The sequence below is a fragment of the Drosophila eugracilis genome, unplaced genomic scaffold (genome assembly GCF_018153835.1).
Source record: "Drosophila eugracilis isolate 14026-0451.02 unplaced genomic scaffold, ASM1815383v1 contig_2153, whole genome shotgun sequence".
Taxonomy (NCBI): domain Eukaryota; kingdom Metazoa; phylum Arthropoda; class Insecta; order Diptera; family Drosophilidae; genus Drosophila; species Drosophila eugracilis.
The window spans coordinates 50,846-65,151 of record NW_024573037.1 but is presented as its reverse complement, the minus strand read 5'-3'; the positions used below and the strand labels follow the sequence as shown (position 1 = coordinate 65,151).

At 42.4% G+C, this 14,306-nt stretch overlaps 5 protein-coding genes across 7 annotated transcripts; 3 read left to right on the top strand and 2 right to left on the bottom strand.

Annotated features, from left to right (window-relative positions):
* The first annotated feature begins 247 nt into the window (after positions 1–247).
* LOC108102895 (4-nitrophenylphosphatase) lies at positions 248–1,981 on the top strand. The gene is made up of 6 exons (XM_017208100.1): positions 248–400; positions 564–645; positions 705–871; positions 935–1,069; positions 1,130–1,337; positions 1,407–1,981. Exons 1-6 carry the CDS (start codon positions 392–394, stop codon positions 1,748–1,750), a joined length of 945 nt encoding a protein of 314 aa, XP_017063589.1. The 5' UTR covers positions 248–391; the 3' UTR covers positions 1,751–1,981.
* A 329-nt stretch (positions 1,982–2,310) lies between these two features.
* Positions 2,311–4,023, bottom strand: LOC108103029 (pyridoxal phosphate phosphatase). The gene is made up of 3 exons (XM_017208355.1): positions 3,797–4,023; positions 3,087–3,470; positions 2,311–2,999 (listed from the first exon to the last, which is right to left on the bottom strand). Exons 1-3 carry the CDS (start codon positions 3,797–3,799, stop codon positions 2,460–2,462), a joined length of 927 nt encoding a protein of 308 aa, XP_017063844.1. The 5' UTR covers positions 3,800–4,023; the 3' UTR covers positions 2,311–2,459.
* A 598-nt stretch (positions 4,024–4,621) lies between these two features.
* On the top strand, positions 4,622–6,038 carry LOC108103017 (BLOC-1-related complex subunit 5). Its single transcript, XM_017208342.1, has one exon. It carries the CDS (start codon positions 4,801–4,803, stop codon positions 5,866–5,868), a length of 1,068 nt encoding a protein of 355 aa, XP_017063831.1. The 5' UTR covers positions 4,622–4,800; the 3' UTR covers positions 5,869–6,038.
* Positions 6,039–6,205: 167 nt separating this feature from the next.
* Positions 6,206–8,175, bottom strand: LOC108103018 (AH receptor-interacting protein). Its single transcript, XM_017208343.1, has 3 exons — positions 8,031–8,175; positions 7,694–7,870; positions 6,206–7,624 (listed from the first exon to the last, which is right to left on the bottom strand). Exons 1-3 carry the CDS (start codon positions 8,121–8,123, stop codon positions 6,932–6,934), a joined length of 963 nt encoding a protein of 320 aa, XP_017063832.1. The 5' UTR covers positions 8,124–8,175; the 3' UTR covers positions 6,206–6,931.
* A 306-nt stretch (positions 8,176–8,481) lies between these two features.
* Positions 8,482–13,841, top strand: LOC108103008 (SH3 domain-binding protein 5). Of its 3 annotated transcripts, none has more exons than XR_001772199.2 (6): positions 8,482–8,804; positions 8,875–8,937; positions 9,027–9,445; positions 10,066–10,140; positions 10,212–11,903; positions 12,551–12,660. XR_001772199.2 is itself a non-coding variant. In XM_017208331.1 (6 exons), exons 1-6 carry the CDS (start codon positions 8,763–8,765, stop codon positions 12,783–12,785), a joined length of 2,013 nt encoding a protein of 670 aa, XP_017063820.1. In that variant the 5' UTR covers positions 8,488–8,762; the 3' UTR covers positions 12,786–13,841. The 3 variants fall into 3 exon arrangements, 2 of the variants coding, with proteins under 2 accessions (XP_017063820.1, XP_017063821.1); XM_017208331.1 differs by having other exon boundaries at positions 8,488–8,804; positions 10,212–11,390; positions 12,551–13,841; XM_017208332.2 differs by lacking the exon at positions 10,066–10,140 and having other exon boundaries at positions 8,488–8,804; positions 10,212–11,390; positions 12,551–13,841.
* The last annotated feature ends 465 nt before the right edge of the window (positions 13,842–14,306 follow it).

Below are 14,306 nucleotides of genomic sequence, written 5' to 3'. Positions count from 1 at the left end.
ATTGCTTTTAAGTTTCCATATAAAATGAATTCTTTTCTATACTTTTTCTTAAATATCATTTATATTTTCAACTAATCTAAATATTTCCCTGCAGTGTGTACCACTTGCCTCGCCCCCAATCTTCACACTGAACTAGCTGCTGGTCTAATGCAATTTGAAATGTGTAATGCAATCGCCCCCTTTTCAGACTCAGCAATTGTCTTTGCTTGGGTCTTCCAGATTGGCACGCTCGTCTCACTGGACTTAGTTACAAATCTGTCTCTGACAATGTGGTTGAGTCGCATCGCTCGACTGGAACTTTGAGCTGCCAAGAATCGGAATCTAAGCCGGAATCCCTTCCCAAAACCACTCTAAATCCGGATTTGTGTCGCTTTTGTAACACTCGATCGGAATGAGTACGGTGGGTATAATAAAAAGTATAAATAATAGGTAATAGATCTGGTTGGATAAGCGAATTTCAAGATACTGAGATCAGTAGCCAGCTTTTCGATTTTTAATTAAATCTTAAGGGATAATATTTCAAAAATTATATAGTTTGTATATCATATCATATCACTCCCCAGGCAAAACATCTCTCTACGATGAATGAAAAGGAGCGCGAGGCATTCTTTGACTCTTTTGATTTGGTTTTCTGCGATTGCGATGGTGAGTTTTCTTTATAGCCAGACCTTTAAGGCCAGCTTAATCTGGGATCATACTTCAAGGAGTGGTTTGGTATCCCCTGAGGGAATTTATACCCGGTTCTGCTGAAGCTCTGACCCATTTGGCGGATCTTGGCAAGCAGGTGACCTTCGTGACCAACAACAGTATAAGTTCGGTTAAAGATCACATCGAGAAGTTCGAGAAACAGGGCCAACTTAAGATTGATGAGGTGAGTGAGGAAAGATAAGCTTATGGCATACTTCATCTACATAGATTATCCTTATATTGCCAGCATCAAATCATTCATCCTGCCCAAACCATTTGCGATCATCTAAAATCTATCAATTTCGAAGGACTTATTTACTGCCTGGCCACGCCTCCATTTAAGGAACTCCTTGTGGATGCCGGATTTCGTCTGGCAGAAGATGTAAGTGATCAAAACTTAGACGTAACCTTTCTTGATCTCCCTTTAATGAATCTCTAATAGAGTGGAAGTGGAATCATTAAAAGCCTTAAAGACTTGCACGAGGCCATATTTTCCGGCGACTCAGTGGATGCGGTTATCATTGATGTAGACTTCAATCTGTCGGCGGCCAAGATGATGCGCGCACATGTCCAGCTGCAGAATCCCAAGTGCCTGTTTCTGGCCGGAGCTGCCGATGCATTAATTCCGTTCGGCAAGGGTGAGATTATAGGTGAGAATTTCGTACACAAGTATATAATTTATATATATATTTTACAAATGTCTTTCACCCTTAAAACAGGTCCCGGAGCCTTTATCGATGTCGTGACCCAATCAGTTGGCCGTCAGCCCACCACACTTGGCAAACCTGGAGAGGATCTGCGCAAGATTTTACTGGATCGTCATCCGGAAATCCCGCCGAGCCGCGTACTCTTCGTGGGCGACAGTCTGGCCAGCGACATTGGATTTGCCCGCGCCAGTGGCTACCAGACACTACTCGTCCTCACTGGTGGCACTAAGCTAGAGGACATTCAGCGACTACCGGATGACCATCCACAGATGCCGGACTATCTGGTTGATTACCTCGGTCAAATAGCCCCAAACAATAGAGAATTGAGTAATCCTGACTCGGCGCTTTTGACTTGATAGCGTTTCGAGTGTTTGTCATGGTAATCTATTGCATTTTAATCGCGTATTTGCTGATGGCAGGCAGAAGCCAAAAGTATTTTGGATTCAGAATCAATAAATTAGTGTGTGGTCCGCATAATCAGCAGTTACTTGTTTCGAGACTTCATATCAAATCCAATTCGGTTTTATATTTTAAAAACCATTTTAATTTTCTTTTTGTAGATTTTAGTTTTGAATAATTTACTCTTATATGTATATATTTAAATATCCCATAGATTTTGAACAATATTTAAAATAAATATTGAACACTTTTATCTATCCAAAAATGTGAAAAATAAATTTATTTTTTCTAATAGGAGTGTTATGAGGTTTTGCTTACTAAGAGTGAGTTATATTTTAGATAACTAATATAACTCTGAGTTGCTGAACATCAGCTAATGACTAACACGGCTATATTGACTCATCTTTCTACATACATATACACTCGAATATGTACATAAAAAATCTATTATGGATATGGTTACAGCGATTGCAGTAACTTTATGTTCCTGGAATTCCCCAACTTCGAACTATTCCGGTTTCGTTTGCTTAGTGTGATTTATATTTCAGATAACGATAACGATATTGTGATGATATAATATAGTGAATCAATAACCCAGGTACCCATAAATATAGCCCTCCGGGTAAAAGGACACCCGGTCTTCCTTACATCGAGTTTGTCCATCGACTAAACATGCGCCCTGGGCGCTTCACCCAGCATTTGGGTCACATCAGCCATGCTATCGGCATAATAGTCTGGAATGTGTAGTGGATTCGTCTCCGCAAGAAGCTGTTCTCTAGTGCATCCGCCGCTGAGGACAAGCAGGGTTTGGAAGCCAAACTGCCGACCAAAGCCAATATCTTGAGCCAACATATCTCCGATCATGAGTACACGTCGGGGCTGATCGATCTTGAAGTGACCAATGATCAGTTCACCCAGCGCACGTCCTGGTTTGCCCAATGTGATGGGCTCCCTTCCGCTGGCCTCCACCAAAATGGATGCGAAAGCACCTGGACCAATAATGTTCACACCCTTGGCCACTGGAAGCAGTCGATCTGTGGCGCCTCCAATCAACAGGCATTCCGGACGCCTTAGGTAAAGATGGGCACGCAGAAGCTTTGGAGAACTTAGGTTGAAGTCCACGTCGATGATCACAGCGCGAACCGGCTCCTTATCGAAGATGTGCTTGGCCAGACTCTCGTAGCTCTCCTCGATAAACTCGTTGGGCTGCAAGGAAATTGCTATAGGTATTTCTGATGGTTGACTTCGTTCCACCCACTAGAAACCAGGGAGGAACTCTTAGTTATCACTCACTCCGTCGAGAAGCTGGAATCCTGCCTCTCTCAACACCTCCTTGAACGGCTGAGTGGCGATGATATAGATAAGGCCCTGGAAGTTGATGCTACGGAGATAGTTGACAATGGACTGAGCCGGATGCCAGATCTGCTCTGGCTGCACCTGCATCCCGATCTTGGCAAAGCGTCTAACGCAATTATTCACCGTACGAACGCTGTTGTTGGTGACGAAGGTAATTTGCTTGCCTTTCCGCTCGAGGGCAGCGTATCCATCGGCAGCCCGTGGAATATTGTGCTCCATAGTCCACAGGACACCATCGATGTCGCTGAGCACACGGTCAAAGGAGCCGACGAAGCTGCTCCGCTGCTCCTCACTCAGCTGCAGAATGTGTTGAGGTTTGGCCTTAACCGAAATATTATTATTTTTCATATTCGCATCATAAATTTATAAAGAAATTTATGTTTAAACTTTAAAGTGACATGGAGATTCATGGCCTAGGTCAACATAATTTTTTTTAAACTTAAAAATCATGAACATCTTTAAGTTTTCTGAGTAAAGAATCAAATTTTTGTAATTACAGGTCAAAACGTTTCTTAGATAATTATGAGGGCTCACATATCATGGAAATGTTTACTTTATTAGGTAGAAAAATAAACAATTTTATAGGTGGGGATCGATGGGAGAGCTTGATAAGATTATTCTTATAAAAACCTCGCCCTTCTGCTCACCATTTCGATCCGTTCTACCGAGTGAAAGTGTAGTTATCGCGATCACGGTCGCCAGTCAACTAACTTTGCTGAATATTGTTCGAGCAGAAATTGAAACCGAAACTTAATCTGATGCTGAATTAGCACCTTGAACCACCCGTCAAAAATGCCGGTTAGAACGACAGCCGCGAAAGCACTGACAAATTCGTACGGAAGCTTCAGAGAACGATTTCTACTTATCGCCCATGCTTATCTGCCCTTTCATGACACCCTCTCTATTTCTACAGCTCAACTTTTATATCTCGTCTCAAACTAAAACTTTTAACTCAAGGAAACAAAGAGAAAAACCAGAAATATATTCAGGCAATAAATTTCATAACTTTCGTGATGTGTTCATTATTATTTTTGAATTGCCGTTAGTCGTGGTCTTTAAAGTCTTGTGAATAGTAAAATATAAGAAGTGAAAAACTTAAGATATTAAGATATTTCAAACTTTTTTTTCGTTTTTGTTTGATTTTGAAACTATTGCAGTTATTATAGTTAAAGGGAACACAGATATATATATTCCCATAATAAACCATAATTTGTGTCGTTTAAAATGATAATATTTGTTTTGCTGTTCTCTGGCATTATAATAACTGAATTCCGCAAATTGAATTTCAAAACTTTTTTAAATTAACTCTCCAAAAGAGCTTAGGTATGGAGTCGCAGTGGAGTCAGCTTATCAACTGTACTTTATACCGACGTAAGAGTAACGTAACGTTACTAACGTAAGACAAGAATGCGTTAGTGCGTTTCAATATCGTCGCTGGGAATTTTTTAGGATCTTATTTGTACTTTGTTGAGATTGACTTCGAGGATTTCGCATCGATTTGTTTTAGGAGTGAATCCCCAAGTTTTGACCTATGGAAATGACGTAGCAGGTGGGCCAAGGACAGCAGCAGTGATACCTCCAGTCATCCAGGAGCATCAATCCAGAAGGATTTGGGACTTTCAGTCGAGATTTCCATCAATCGGATCGATAAATGGGCGCCGAGCATTCACAGCAGCGGGCGGAGGCTGATGGCCACGAGATCTTCGATGGTCGCCAGCCGCCTGGGGCGGGAATGGGAGCTGGAAATGGAGCCCTTGCCGATGGGAGCTCCATGATGCTGGCGGCCACAGCGGCGGCCAACAAACGACGTGGAATTGGTCATCGCCAACAGACGGCTGGAGGAGGAGTTGGTGGACCAGTTGGAGGAGCAGGAACTGGTGGTGCACCAGGAGCTAGCATTGTGATAGCTAGCAAGCAGATCATCGCCGAGGCAGCGTCTCCCGGCGGGTCCGAGCTAAGCAGGCCTCCATCACCACCTTTAAGCGTCTGCTCTGACCTGCCATATGTTTCCTATACAGATCGGCCCATCGGTGACTCTCCAAAAATTCGCAGCAAGCCGGCACACATGCTGCAGCAGAGCAGTGCCAGTCGGGCGGCGGCCAGGAAGTCACATCCAGGTGGAATCACCAGCGCCGTTAAACCAAAGCGACCGCAGTCTACAGCATCCAGTCATAATATTGTAATTGTGCGTCCTGGTGCAAGCGATGCTGGGGAGGATGTAGATCTCGATTTGGCACGACTGCGCAATATACCGCAATTCCTTCCCGTGCTGCGCGAATCCATCACCTCGGCCACCTATACGCGAGATGCAGAGATTCTGGAGCGACTGCACTCGCAGCATCTGGTAAACATATGTGCCCGCATGCAGACGCATCTGAATCTGTGCGCCAGCTATGTGGCCAGTGAACAGAATCATTTGGTTGAACGTACCAAGGTGGTGAGCAATTCGATCACCACGCTATTCGCCGGGTTCGTGGACATGCAAAAGACATATGCCTCGTACGCTGAACAATTCGCCAAGATCCGGAGCGTTTCGCATCAGTTAAGTCGGTGCAATTCACTGCTGCACGAGAACATTGCCAGTCTGGAGGCGATCAATAACTTCCTGGACGACGAAGACCGCCTGGAGCCCTTCGTCTGGCGTACTGACGACAACAAACTGCGCGGCGAGGCCGAAGGCGCCACCGGTGGAAACAGCAGCAGGCTTTGGCGGCTGTAGGATTAAATGCCCTTGGCATTCACATACTTATTGGTCTCCAAAGATTTTCCTAGTTCGTAATCCTTGTGTATTTATTGTGTATATTACTCGTTAACGATGCCGCTTAATCGTGATTTTTAATTAGTAAATCAAACTTAATATTAAAGAGTGTTTTTTCTTTCAACTCTAAATTAATTGAAATTAAATTTAAATCTTTGTTTTTGAAAGACTGCTAGAAAGGCGCATGAAAGGGCTTGATAGTAAGCTTATTTTTGGTCTATTAGCCGCAAACCACAAACGATATCAGGGTTTATTTTAATCATTCAAAAAACCCATAGAAAAGGGAATGTTCGCGATGTTCTTTTGTCCATTTAGAGAGTACAGATATTTATTTGTATACATTTTAATCACTTATGCTAATGCATATTGTTATGCATGCTTACCGCATATGCATATACAAACGATAAAGTCTCAAACTACATTTAACAATTAGACAGCATCAAAAGCACATTTATTACATCTTATACAATTTGTCTAGTTTTAGAATAGATTCTAGCTACGAGTAAATATCGCATATAGGGATATACATTTACAAACATACACATATGACTATGGACAACAAATGTGAAACATTTGATTTTTAGTTTTGGTAAACGCTACATGAACAACATTTTGCATTCCATATACACACATGATTCCACTCATGCATCTGGAGGGTACATTTACTTTACATTTCTGACGTTTTTAGTCTACACCGTTGAATGTGATTCGAGGCGGAGGATGAGTATAGGTTAATAAATATTGTGCTCCGAAATGCAGCTCTCACAGTATGAGGTGGTGGTACCTTAGTTGATTGTGTTGGGTTTTCTAAAAATCACCAGCTGGCCCGCTCTAGTGCTCTCAGTAGTTTCCTGAGCGTCCAGCAGCAGAGGAATAGATTCGCAAGCGAACAGAGCAGGACGAGACCATGGGCAAAGGTGACGGCCAGCGAAAGGAAAGAGGGAAGTGACAGGTACTGCTAGCGCTGCAGGTAGCTGCTCCAATAAACAAGCAGCATGAGCAGCACATTGACGCAACTTATGTTCTAGAATAGCTTTTGCATGTGAATACGATCTTGGACGTTACGTGCCTGCTGTTGATCCTCGATGGACTTTAGCTCCTTTGACACGGTCGACTTGAGGCTGGCGTCTAAAGCTAAAGCATCAATGAAGTCGCGACGCGCCTGCATTGGATTCCAGGCGCCGGCGTGCGCTTTAGCTCGTCGGAAAAGAGCCTTGACATTGCGCGGATCCAGGGTGAGCACCTCGTTGCAATGCTCGATCACGGCATAAAAGTCACCGGCTATTAACCTACATTGCGCATAGTTCAACAACAGAGGAGTCTTAATGGCCGCCAGCTCCTGCCACTCTTCGTCGTGTGGCTTCTCCTTGAGCATCAATTGCTCCACAATGCCTACGGCCTCCCGATAGCAGGTCTCCGCTTCCGTGAATCGGCTGGCCTTGTAAAAGTTATTGCCCCGTTCGCGAAGTGTACTGGTGGCCAGCATCTTCTCGTCGTCGGACATCTGCCAACGTTCCTTCTCATACTGTTCAGGTAGTTCAATCGAGATCAGCTCGATGATAAACTCAAGCTCTGCGGGATTCTGAAGCAGCTCGTCCAGATCGGGGTAACCAATGCCTTCGTTTTGCAATGTCATTCCGCAGCAATGACGTCGTTCCTCGGGCTTCTTGCCAATGTCCCGCAGTGTCTTCGATATAAATGGATACTGAGCGCAGAGCTGAAGTTCCGGGAAAATTGGGTCAATAGGGATCGGGTTACTCAGTCTCTATACCAATGCCTGCCTTACCGACTTGTGCACTGTGAACTTTGCCACCTCGTTGAGGGACATCTGTTGAACAATGAGCTCCCAGACCTCCAGCTTGAACTTCTTGCCTAAGACCAGTTCCATGGGCTTCTCCATTTTGCGGCTATCATCGATGATGCGACTGTTGCCAGCCTTGCGCGTCTGGAAATGGAACTTTACCTGGAAAAGGGTAATATCGATGATGATGAGGATGTGTGTACCACCCACCAAAGAACGCCTACATCGACGGCCTTGGCCCAATTTGCCACTGGCTTGTCTGTTTTGCTCATGCTGCAGATGTTGCAGGATGCAGGCAGTTCCAGGGGATTTGTCGACTCACCCTAGTGCCCGGAGTAAGCTCTATGTAGGCGTTTCCCGGATTAAGGATCTCCTTTCGAATGGGTTTCATATCGGACTTGCTGCGCGACTGCATCTCAGCTGGTGTATTATATTTTTACTTTTGTTTAGAGCCCGTCTGTCCTGTCTTCGATATCAAATTGATAACATAACTATCGTTTGTGTTCCATCGGCAGGCGCACAGCTGTTTCTCTCGATAGGTTAAATCTTATCTCCTGGTATCGACATATCGTGATGGAATTATATATATCCTTAACGATTGCCGCCTTTTTTGAATTTCATTTCCGATGAGCTTCATAGTGTATTGTACATATATATATTTCACAATCATAAACATATTTGTTGCACTGAATAAAATATACAAATAATTCAAAAAAACGCGATTACAAAAAACTTATCGATGATGTTGAAGGCGGTGGTCGAAATTATTAGCAAGTGTAAAAAGCAGCTGACAGGAGCTTTTTTACTGGCCAAAATAAAAGCTTCCCCGTGTGTGTTGTCATAACTGTGGCTGCGCAACAACAAATGTTGCAAAAGCTCACTTGATTCCATTCCACGATTGATTTGCTTTGCTATTTGCGATGTGCCGTGGAAATGATTCGAATTGGCAGCTACAATTGACCCACTGAACGAACCCGCTGCCTCTCTGCTGCACTACATCCACAGCACTCCACGGTGAAATCAGGGAATACTTAAGAATCTCCAGGTAACAGTCATGTCAATGGAGAGCAACACGCCCGTGGATCCGAGGGTCCAGGTAGGTGCCATCTATTATATATCCATCTATATATTAAATATATTCGATGTAATTCTCGGGACACTTGCAGGTCGAGCTGGAGAAGCTGAACTCTGCGACGGACAACATCAACCGATACGAGGTGGAGCTCGATGTGAGTGGGCGAGTATTGATTTTTCCCTAGTTACCCCAGTTACTTATCATTATTACTTATAACCCATCGAAAATAACAAAAAAAAATAGGAGGCCAAGTGCGAGTTCAAACGTTTGTTGGCTGAAAGTGTCGTTCGGATTAAGGCTGCCGCCCATAAACTCGGTAACTCTATCGATGCCGCCAAGCCGTACTACGAATCTCGCATCTATGCCGCTCAATTGGCGAAGGAAACCCAAATGGCGGCTGCCAATCACGAGAAGGCCAAGTCCATACATGCCGCTGCCAAGGAAATGGTCTATCTGGCCGAACAGGGATTGGGTGAGAAATCCACACTGGACACTGCTTGTCAGGAGATGCTCAGCCATGCCGCCAGCAAAGTGAATCAGTCCCAATTGGAGGTCACCGACACCCGCAACGCCCTCAAGATGTGCCAGTTAAAGCTCGAGGTGGCCAACAACCGGGTCGGCAAGCTGCAGGGTCAGCTCAAACAGGCGCTAAGAGCCTCCAGGTAAAGTCTTTAGATCTGTCGCATAGATCTTATTATATTTTAAAGAAAATCAATCGGGGAAAAAGCAAGGCAACCATAATATCTTCGAGTTCCAAGGAATCTTTTACACCTTAGGATTGGGTTTTAAATTTTAATCCAACCACAGATCATTCCTTACTAGAGGTTACTAGAGTCAGAACTTCGAAACAACTCCAATCGTCATAAATAGTTCTAATAGATAATATCAAAACTTGTTGATAAAGATATATCCCGAACTTAAAGCAAAGTTTCAAAACCAACTAGGAAACGGCTCTAAAAACGGTTGCCATAGTTTGAGAATAATTTTTCTTATCTGTCCCAAAAATCATCGAAGATTCTTAGGATACCACATTTTTGACAATTCGAATATAAACTCATTTAAATATCAATCTAAGAAAGATGTCTTAAGGAATGTTTTGGAATTAAAAAATTGCCGAAATTAAGCTTTTCTTGTTATACAATTTTTAATTTTGTTAACTTTAACTTTTAAGTTGACCTCTTATTTATTTGATTCTAATTTTTGTATACTTTTTATTTTGTTTTTTGGCTCCGTATTTGCCCGGCGGACTGCTCTTTCTTCCGTTCTGTTTTCTTTCTTTTAGATTGCAGCTCAAGCGCAATTTACTTTTGTTGAGATATTTTAGCATTATGCACGCTTTGTATTGTACCCTCTGTTCGTGAGTATCGCCGATTTGGCCATATGTATCAGGCATCACCACTAATCCGGTGGATTCCCTCGATATCATAGGCCGTACTACGAGACCCGGGCAAACTACAATGGACTGCTGAAGGCCCAAAAGACTCGGGTCAACGAGCTGGAGGCGAAGGTCAGTGCGGCGAAGCTTACGTACAACGAGGCGCTTAAGAACCTGGAGCAGATATCAGAGGACATCCACCGGCAGCGCCAGCAGCGCAATAACCTGCTCAACTATGAGGCCATGTTGCGTCAGGTGGATGCGGTGGACACGTTGACAGCGGGTCTAGCAAGAAGTGTGTCTGGTGCTGGAGCAGTGGGCTCAGAACAAGATCTCGGCGAGGAAGCGTCCGAGGAGGAGTACCTGCGCATGCCAGAGCGGCTGGGTCACCACGAGTGCCCACAACTCTTGACCGATTTCGAGGCTGTGCTTACGTTCCCGCAGAAACTGGCCGGTGGAATGCACAAGTCAGCCAGCACTGGTGCAGCAGCGGATGGGGAAGCCGGATTGGGACCGCTGGGCCTGCACGCACCGTACGAGGTGAAGTCGGGTAGCGGATCTCTGGCATCGGGATCCGCTTCCGTCTCAACTTCGGCCGGTGGAGCTCCGGCGGACAACGATATTGAACAGTGGACGGAGATCCGGCTGTCGCATTCGGACAGCACCAGTTCCAGCTACTCGAATCAGTCGCTGCTTGAGCAGCAGGGCCTGGAAAGCACGGGTGGCATATCCGGTGGACTCGGTCTGGGTCTGGGTCGAAATCATCTGGATGCCGATGCCCAATCGCAGCACTCGACCTCGTCGTCTGATGAACCGAAGCGCAAGGTCACCTGCACAACGATATTTCAGGACGACAGCAGTGCGTCGAGTGGTGGCGGAGCCAGTGGTGGTCAGCAGATGAGTCGGAAGCAGAGCCTAAGCCAGTGGCTATCCCGCTCGAATAGTTTCAAGGGCAGTGGACGACGACAAAGCCTGGATCTACTAATCGATGCTGGTGATAAGGTGAAGGATGTGTTTAGCTATGGGTTCCAGAAAGTGGGACGGAGTTTGGAGCGGCGTAACAGTGAATCTGAGATGGGTGGCGATAGTGGAGCGGAAGGAGAGGCACTACTAGGCGGTGCAACAGACTCCTTGACTGTAACCGGGGGAAGCGGCAGTGGCGGTTCATCCGGTAGTGGCTCAGGAGGCGGTGGATCCGGTGGCGGTGCCGGTGATTTTTTCCTCTTCAGCAGGTCAGTAGACGGTAATGGGTCAATGGGTGGTGGTCGCAGTCTGCTCAACTCGCTGCAGAGCCGCCTCACCAAGCTCATTTGAATCAGAATCCGAATCCGAAAACCGAATTTAAATTTCAATTTGAATTTCGAAATATATATAGATATATATATATATATATATTTAGTAATACCCTACCGAAACAGCGATGATCAACGCAATTTTTGCACCCATCTAATCCAACCAAACCAACAAACAAACAAACAATGAAACTGAACTGCAAAAATTAATAATAATATTAATTACTAATATAAACAATTGGCTGCTTTGATTTGGTCTCTGCTTTTGCTACTTTGATTCTCTCTCACTTAATATATCTTTTAAAAAACTAACTGCAACAACAATAACAACAACATCAACTAAATTAAAACAACAACAACAACAACTACAGCAACAACAAGAACAACAAGATAAACATCAACAACAACAACCAAAAAAAGCACGAACGCACACTCGCTTTAACCTCAAATTCTGTATGTACTGCTCAAAACGCAAAAACCAAAATCGAGAAATATCTGTTGTGTTTAATCAATTCGTTATTGAACGTTATTTTTCTCACTCCATTAACTGCTTTTTAAATCGCTTTCCCTCCCACACACACACACACCATTGCTTTCTCCCTCTAAGCCATGCCATTTCCATTTCACTATCTCTTCCTAATTGAATGTTAACTGTTTTTGAATACCCAGTACTCTAGTTTTGGAAATTATCCATATTCGATATTGTATTTGACTTAAAAAAGTATCTTAAAGATACTCGCCATGAAACATGTGTACAGATCATATCATAACTTTAATTTTAATATATTTTTGGGTCTAAAATTTCCAAATTTGTATATATTATTTTCCTTTGAAATATTTTGTTATCCAAAAGGATTAAAAAAAAAAACTAATTGTAAAACCTTATTTATCCAGTCATAATCAGAGTACCGGGTATCTCTTAGTCGGCCATTTCGACTGCATCTTTTTTACGTGTTAATCATTGTAATTGTTAACCCTTCTTCTCATCCACTAAATATCACATGTTTATCTTTGTCGTGTCTCAGTTATGGTTTTTTGTTTGATAAAACTCCCCTCTATGTAAAACAATTACATAAACGTGAAATAACCTAACTTTGCAGATCTTCAGAGCCTAAAGAGTTACTGTCCGATGAGCAGGTTGAGAATTTACTATTAAATCACACGGTGGATGAGAATGGTGCCATTATAGTGGAAGAACTCAAATCGCCAACAACAACCACAAGCATGTTTCACACCACACACCAACAACATCAACAACAACAACAGCAGCAGCAACAACAACAACCAAAGCAACACCATCAGGCACTCAATGTGGTTGGAGCCCTGCTGTTTTGAAACGACAGCGAATTACCCTACACTTAGAAGAAGAGAAACACCAATACGCCCTCACTATCACGCACACCCACAATAAGCAGCGATGGGAAAAGTCATTTTTTAATTGATATTCAAATTATTGTTCAAACTTAGAAGATCCCTAGATGATCTAAATTCATAATGATAGTTTTTTGAAATCAGGTATAGAAAAGAGTACCTAAACATGAACCCAAAGGAAGTTAAACCTAATTGGTATTGTTTTCTGAATTGAAAAAAGGATTTTCTAAAAAAATATCAAAGTATTGTTATAATCCGAATATGTATGTGAAATAGAGAATATATTCTAGTCAAAATACAGTTTTCTAAATTAGAATTTTTCATTTTTTGTAAAACATATTTTTCTGATATTTGGAAAAGCCTTTCTTTAATTTAGATTACAAGAGTATAAGCAACTCCCATCACTGCAACTATATATATAAAAATATGAATTATGGCAAAATTTTTACTCTATGAGTACTTGGGCATCGATCGTAAACCCAAAAACCCAAAAATCCAATTAGTCAAAAGCGTAGCGTACATATCATTGAAGACATCAATCCAGACGGATCAGATCAGCCCGCAGGAATCTTTTAAATCCACACCAACGCACTCAGGCACGTGTGGCAAACTATGTTCTAATCCTAAATAAAATGTGCAATAATTTAGTTTACTTAGAGGCATATAAATAAGAAAGTTACATTTTATGCTGTTTACAAAAAGCAAATAACTAAATGCTAGTCAACAAACGAAATCAGTTTAATAGTTTTAGTGTGTATGAGCTAAACATTCAGCAACCAGATTTACAAAAAAAACCGACAAAATACATAAGATTGTACAAATATTGGTAATTGTTGCGTGTACAAAAGAAGAGTGAAGTTTACTGAGTCACAGCTAATAATAGTTTATGAAAAAATTTGAAATATAAACGTTTCACAGGTTGTCCCAGGACTCTTCAGTCTTCTTCTGGATACGCCACTGAATGTTAAATACTTGCATATATTAATACCTGCATAATTATATGAAGTGTATTATACAAAACCGTGTGTTTCATTTCAAATTTTGATTAATTTTTTGGTATTTACTGTGCTGCATAATAGGTATGTTCATTTCATGGACCAAAATGCATGTGATAAACTATTAAGCTTTGACTATTGGCGGTAAGCTAATTTCAAATTCCAATTTTAGTACTTTTAGTACATATCGGCCAATTGTGTTTTTCGATATACGATAGCGTTTCCAAGCGATATTCGTGTAATTCGATAATTTCAATATTGTTAATATTCAAAAGGATATATTTAATATATCGTGTTAAAGAACTATTTTTATATTCAATTCAAGCGTGTGAAGCCAATTATTTAAAAAAGGCACACATAATTAATTAATGCGAATTTTGAGGGAATGAATGCGATGTTTTCATTCAGCATTAGAACGAAAGTAACGAACATTGCGCATTGGGACAGAGATTCAATTATTAAATATATTTTTTAGTACGTTGGGACTATA

Excerpts from the sequence above, each read along its gene's own strand:
- LOC108102895 (XM_017208100.1), top strand. Across the intron at positions 872-934 it reads GCCAACTTAAGATTGATGAG|CATCAAATCATTCATCCTGC; the intron begins GTGAGTGAGGAA and ends TTATATTGCCAG. Across the intron at positions 1,070-1,129 it reads GATTTCGTCTGGCAGAAGAT|AGTGGAAGTGGAATCATTAA; the intron begins GTAAGTGATCAA and ends AATCTCTAATAG.
- LOC108103029 (XM_017208355.1), bottom strand. Across the intron at positions 3,000-3,086 it reads GATTCCAGCTTCTCGACGGA|CCCAACGAGTTTATCGAGGA; the intron begins GTGAGTGATAAC and ends ATTTCCTTGCAG.
- LOC108103017 (XM_017208342.1), top strand. The coding sequence starts at position 4,801 with ATGGGCGCCGAGCATTCACAGCAGCGGGCGGAGGCTGATGGCCACGAG.
- LOC108103018 (XM_017208343.1), bottom strand. The coding sequence starts at position 8,123 with ATGCAGTCGCGCAGCAAGTCCGATATGAAACCCATTCGAAAGGAGATC. Across the intron at positions 7,871-8,030 it reads AGCTTACTCCGGGCACTAGG|GTAAAGTTCCATTTCCAGAC; the intron begins GTGAGTCGACAA and ends ACCCTTTTCCAG. Across the intron at positions 7,625-7,693 it reads AGTTCACAGTGCACAAGTCG|CTCTGCGCTCAGTATCCATT; the intron begins GTAAGGCAGGCA and ends CCGGAACTTCAG.
- LOC108103008 (XM_017208331.1), top strand. The coding sequence starts at position 8,763 with ATGTCAATGGAGAGCAACACGCCCGTGGATCCGAGGGTCCAG. Across the intron at positions 8,805-8,874 it reads CCGTGGATCCGAGGGTCCAG|GTCGAGCTGGAGAAGCTGAA; the intron begins GTAGGTGCCATC and ends GGACACTTGCAG. Across the intron at positions 8,938-9,026 it reads GATACGAGGTGGAGCTCGAT|GAGGCCAAGTGCGAGTTCAA; the intron begins GTGAGTGGGCGA and ends AAAAAAAAATAG.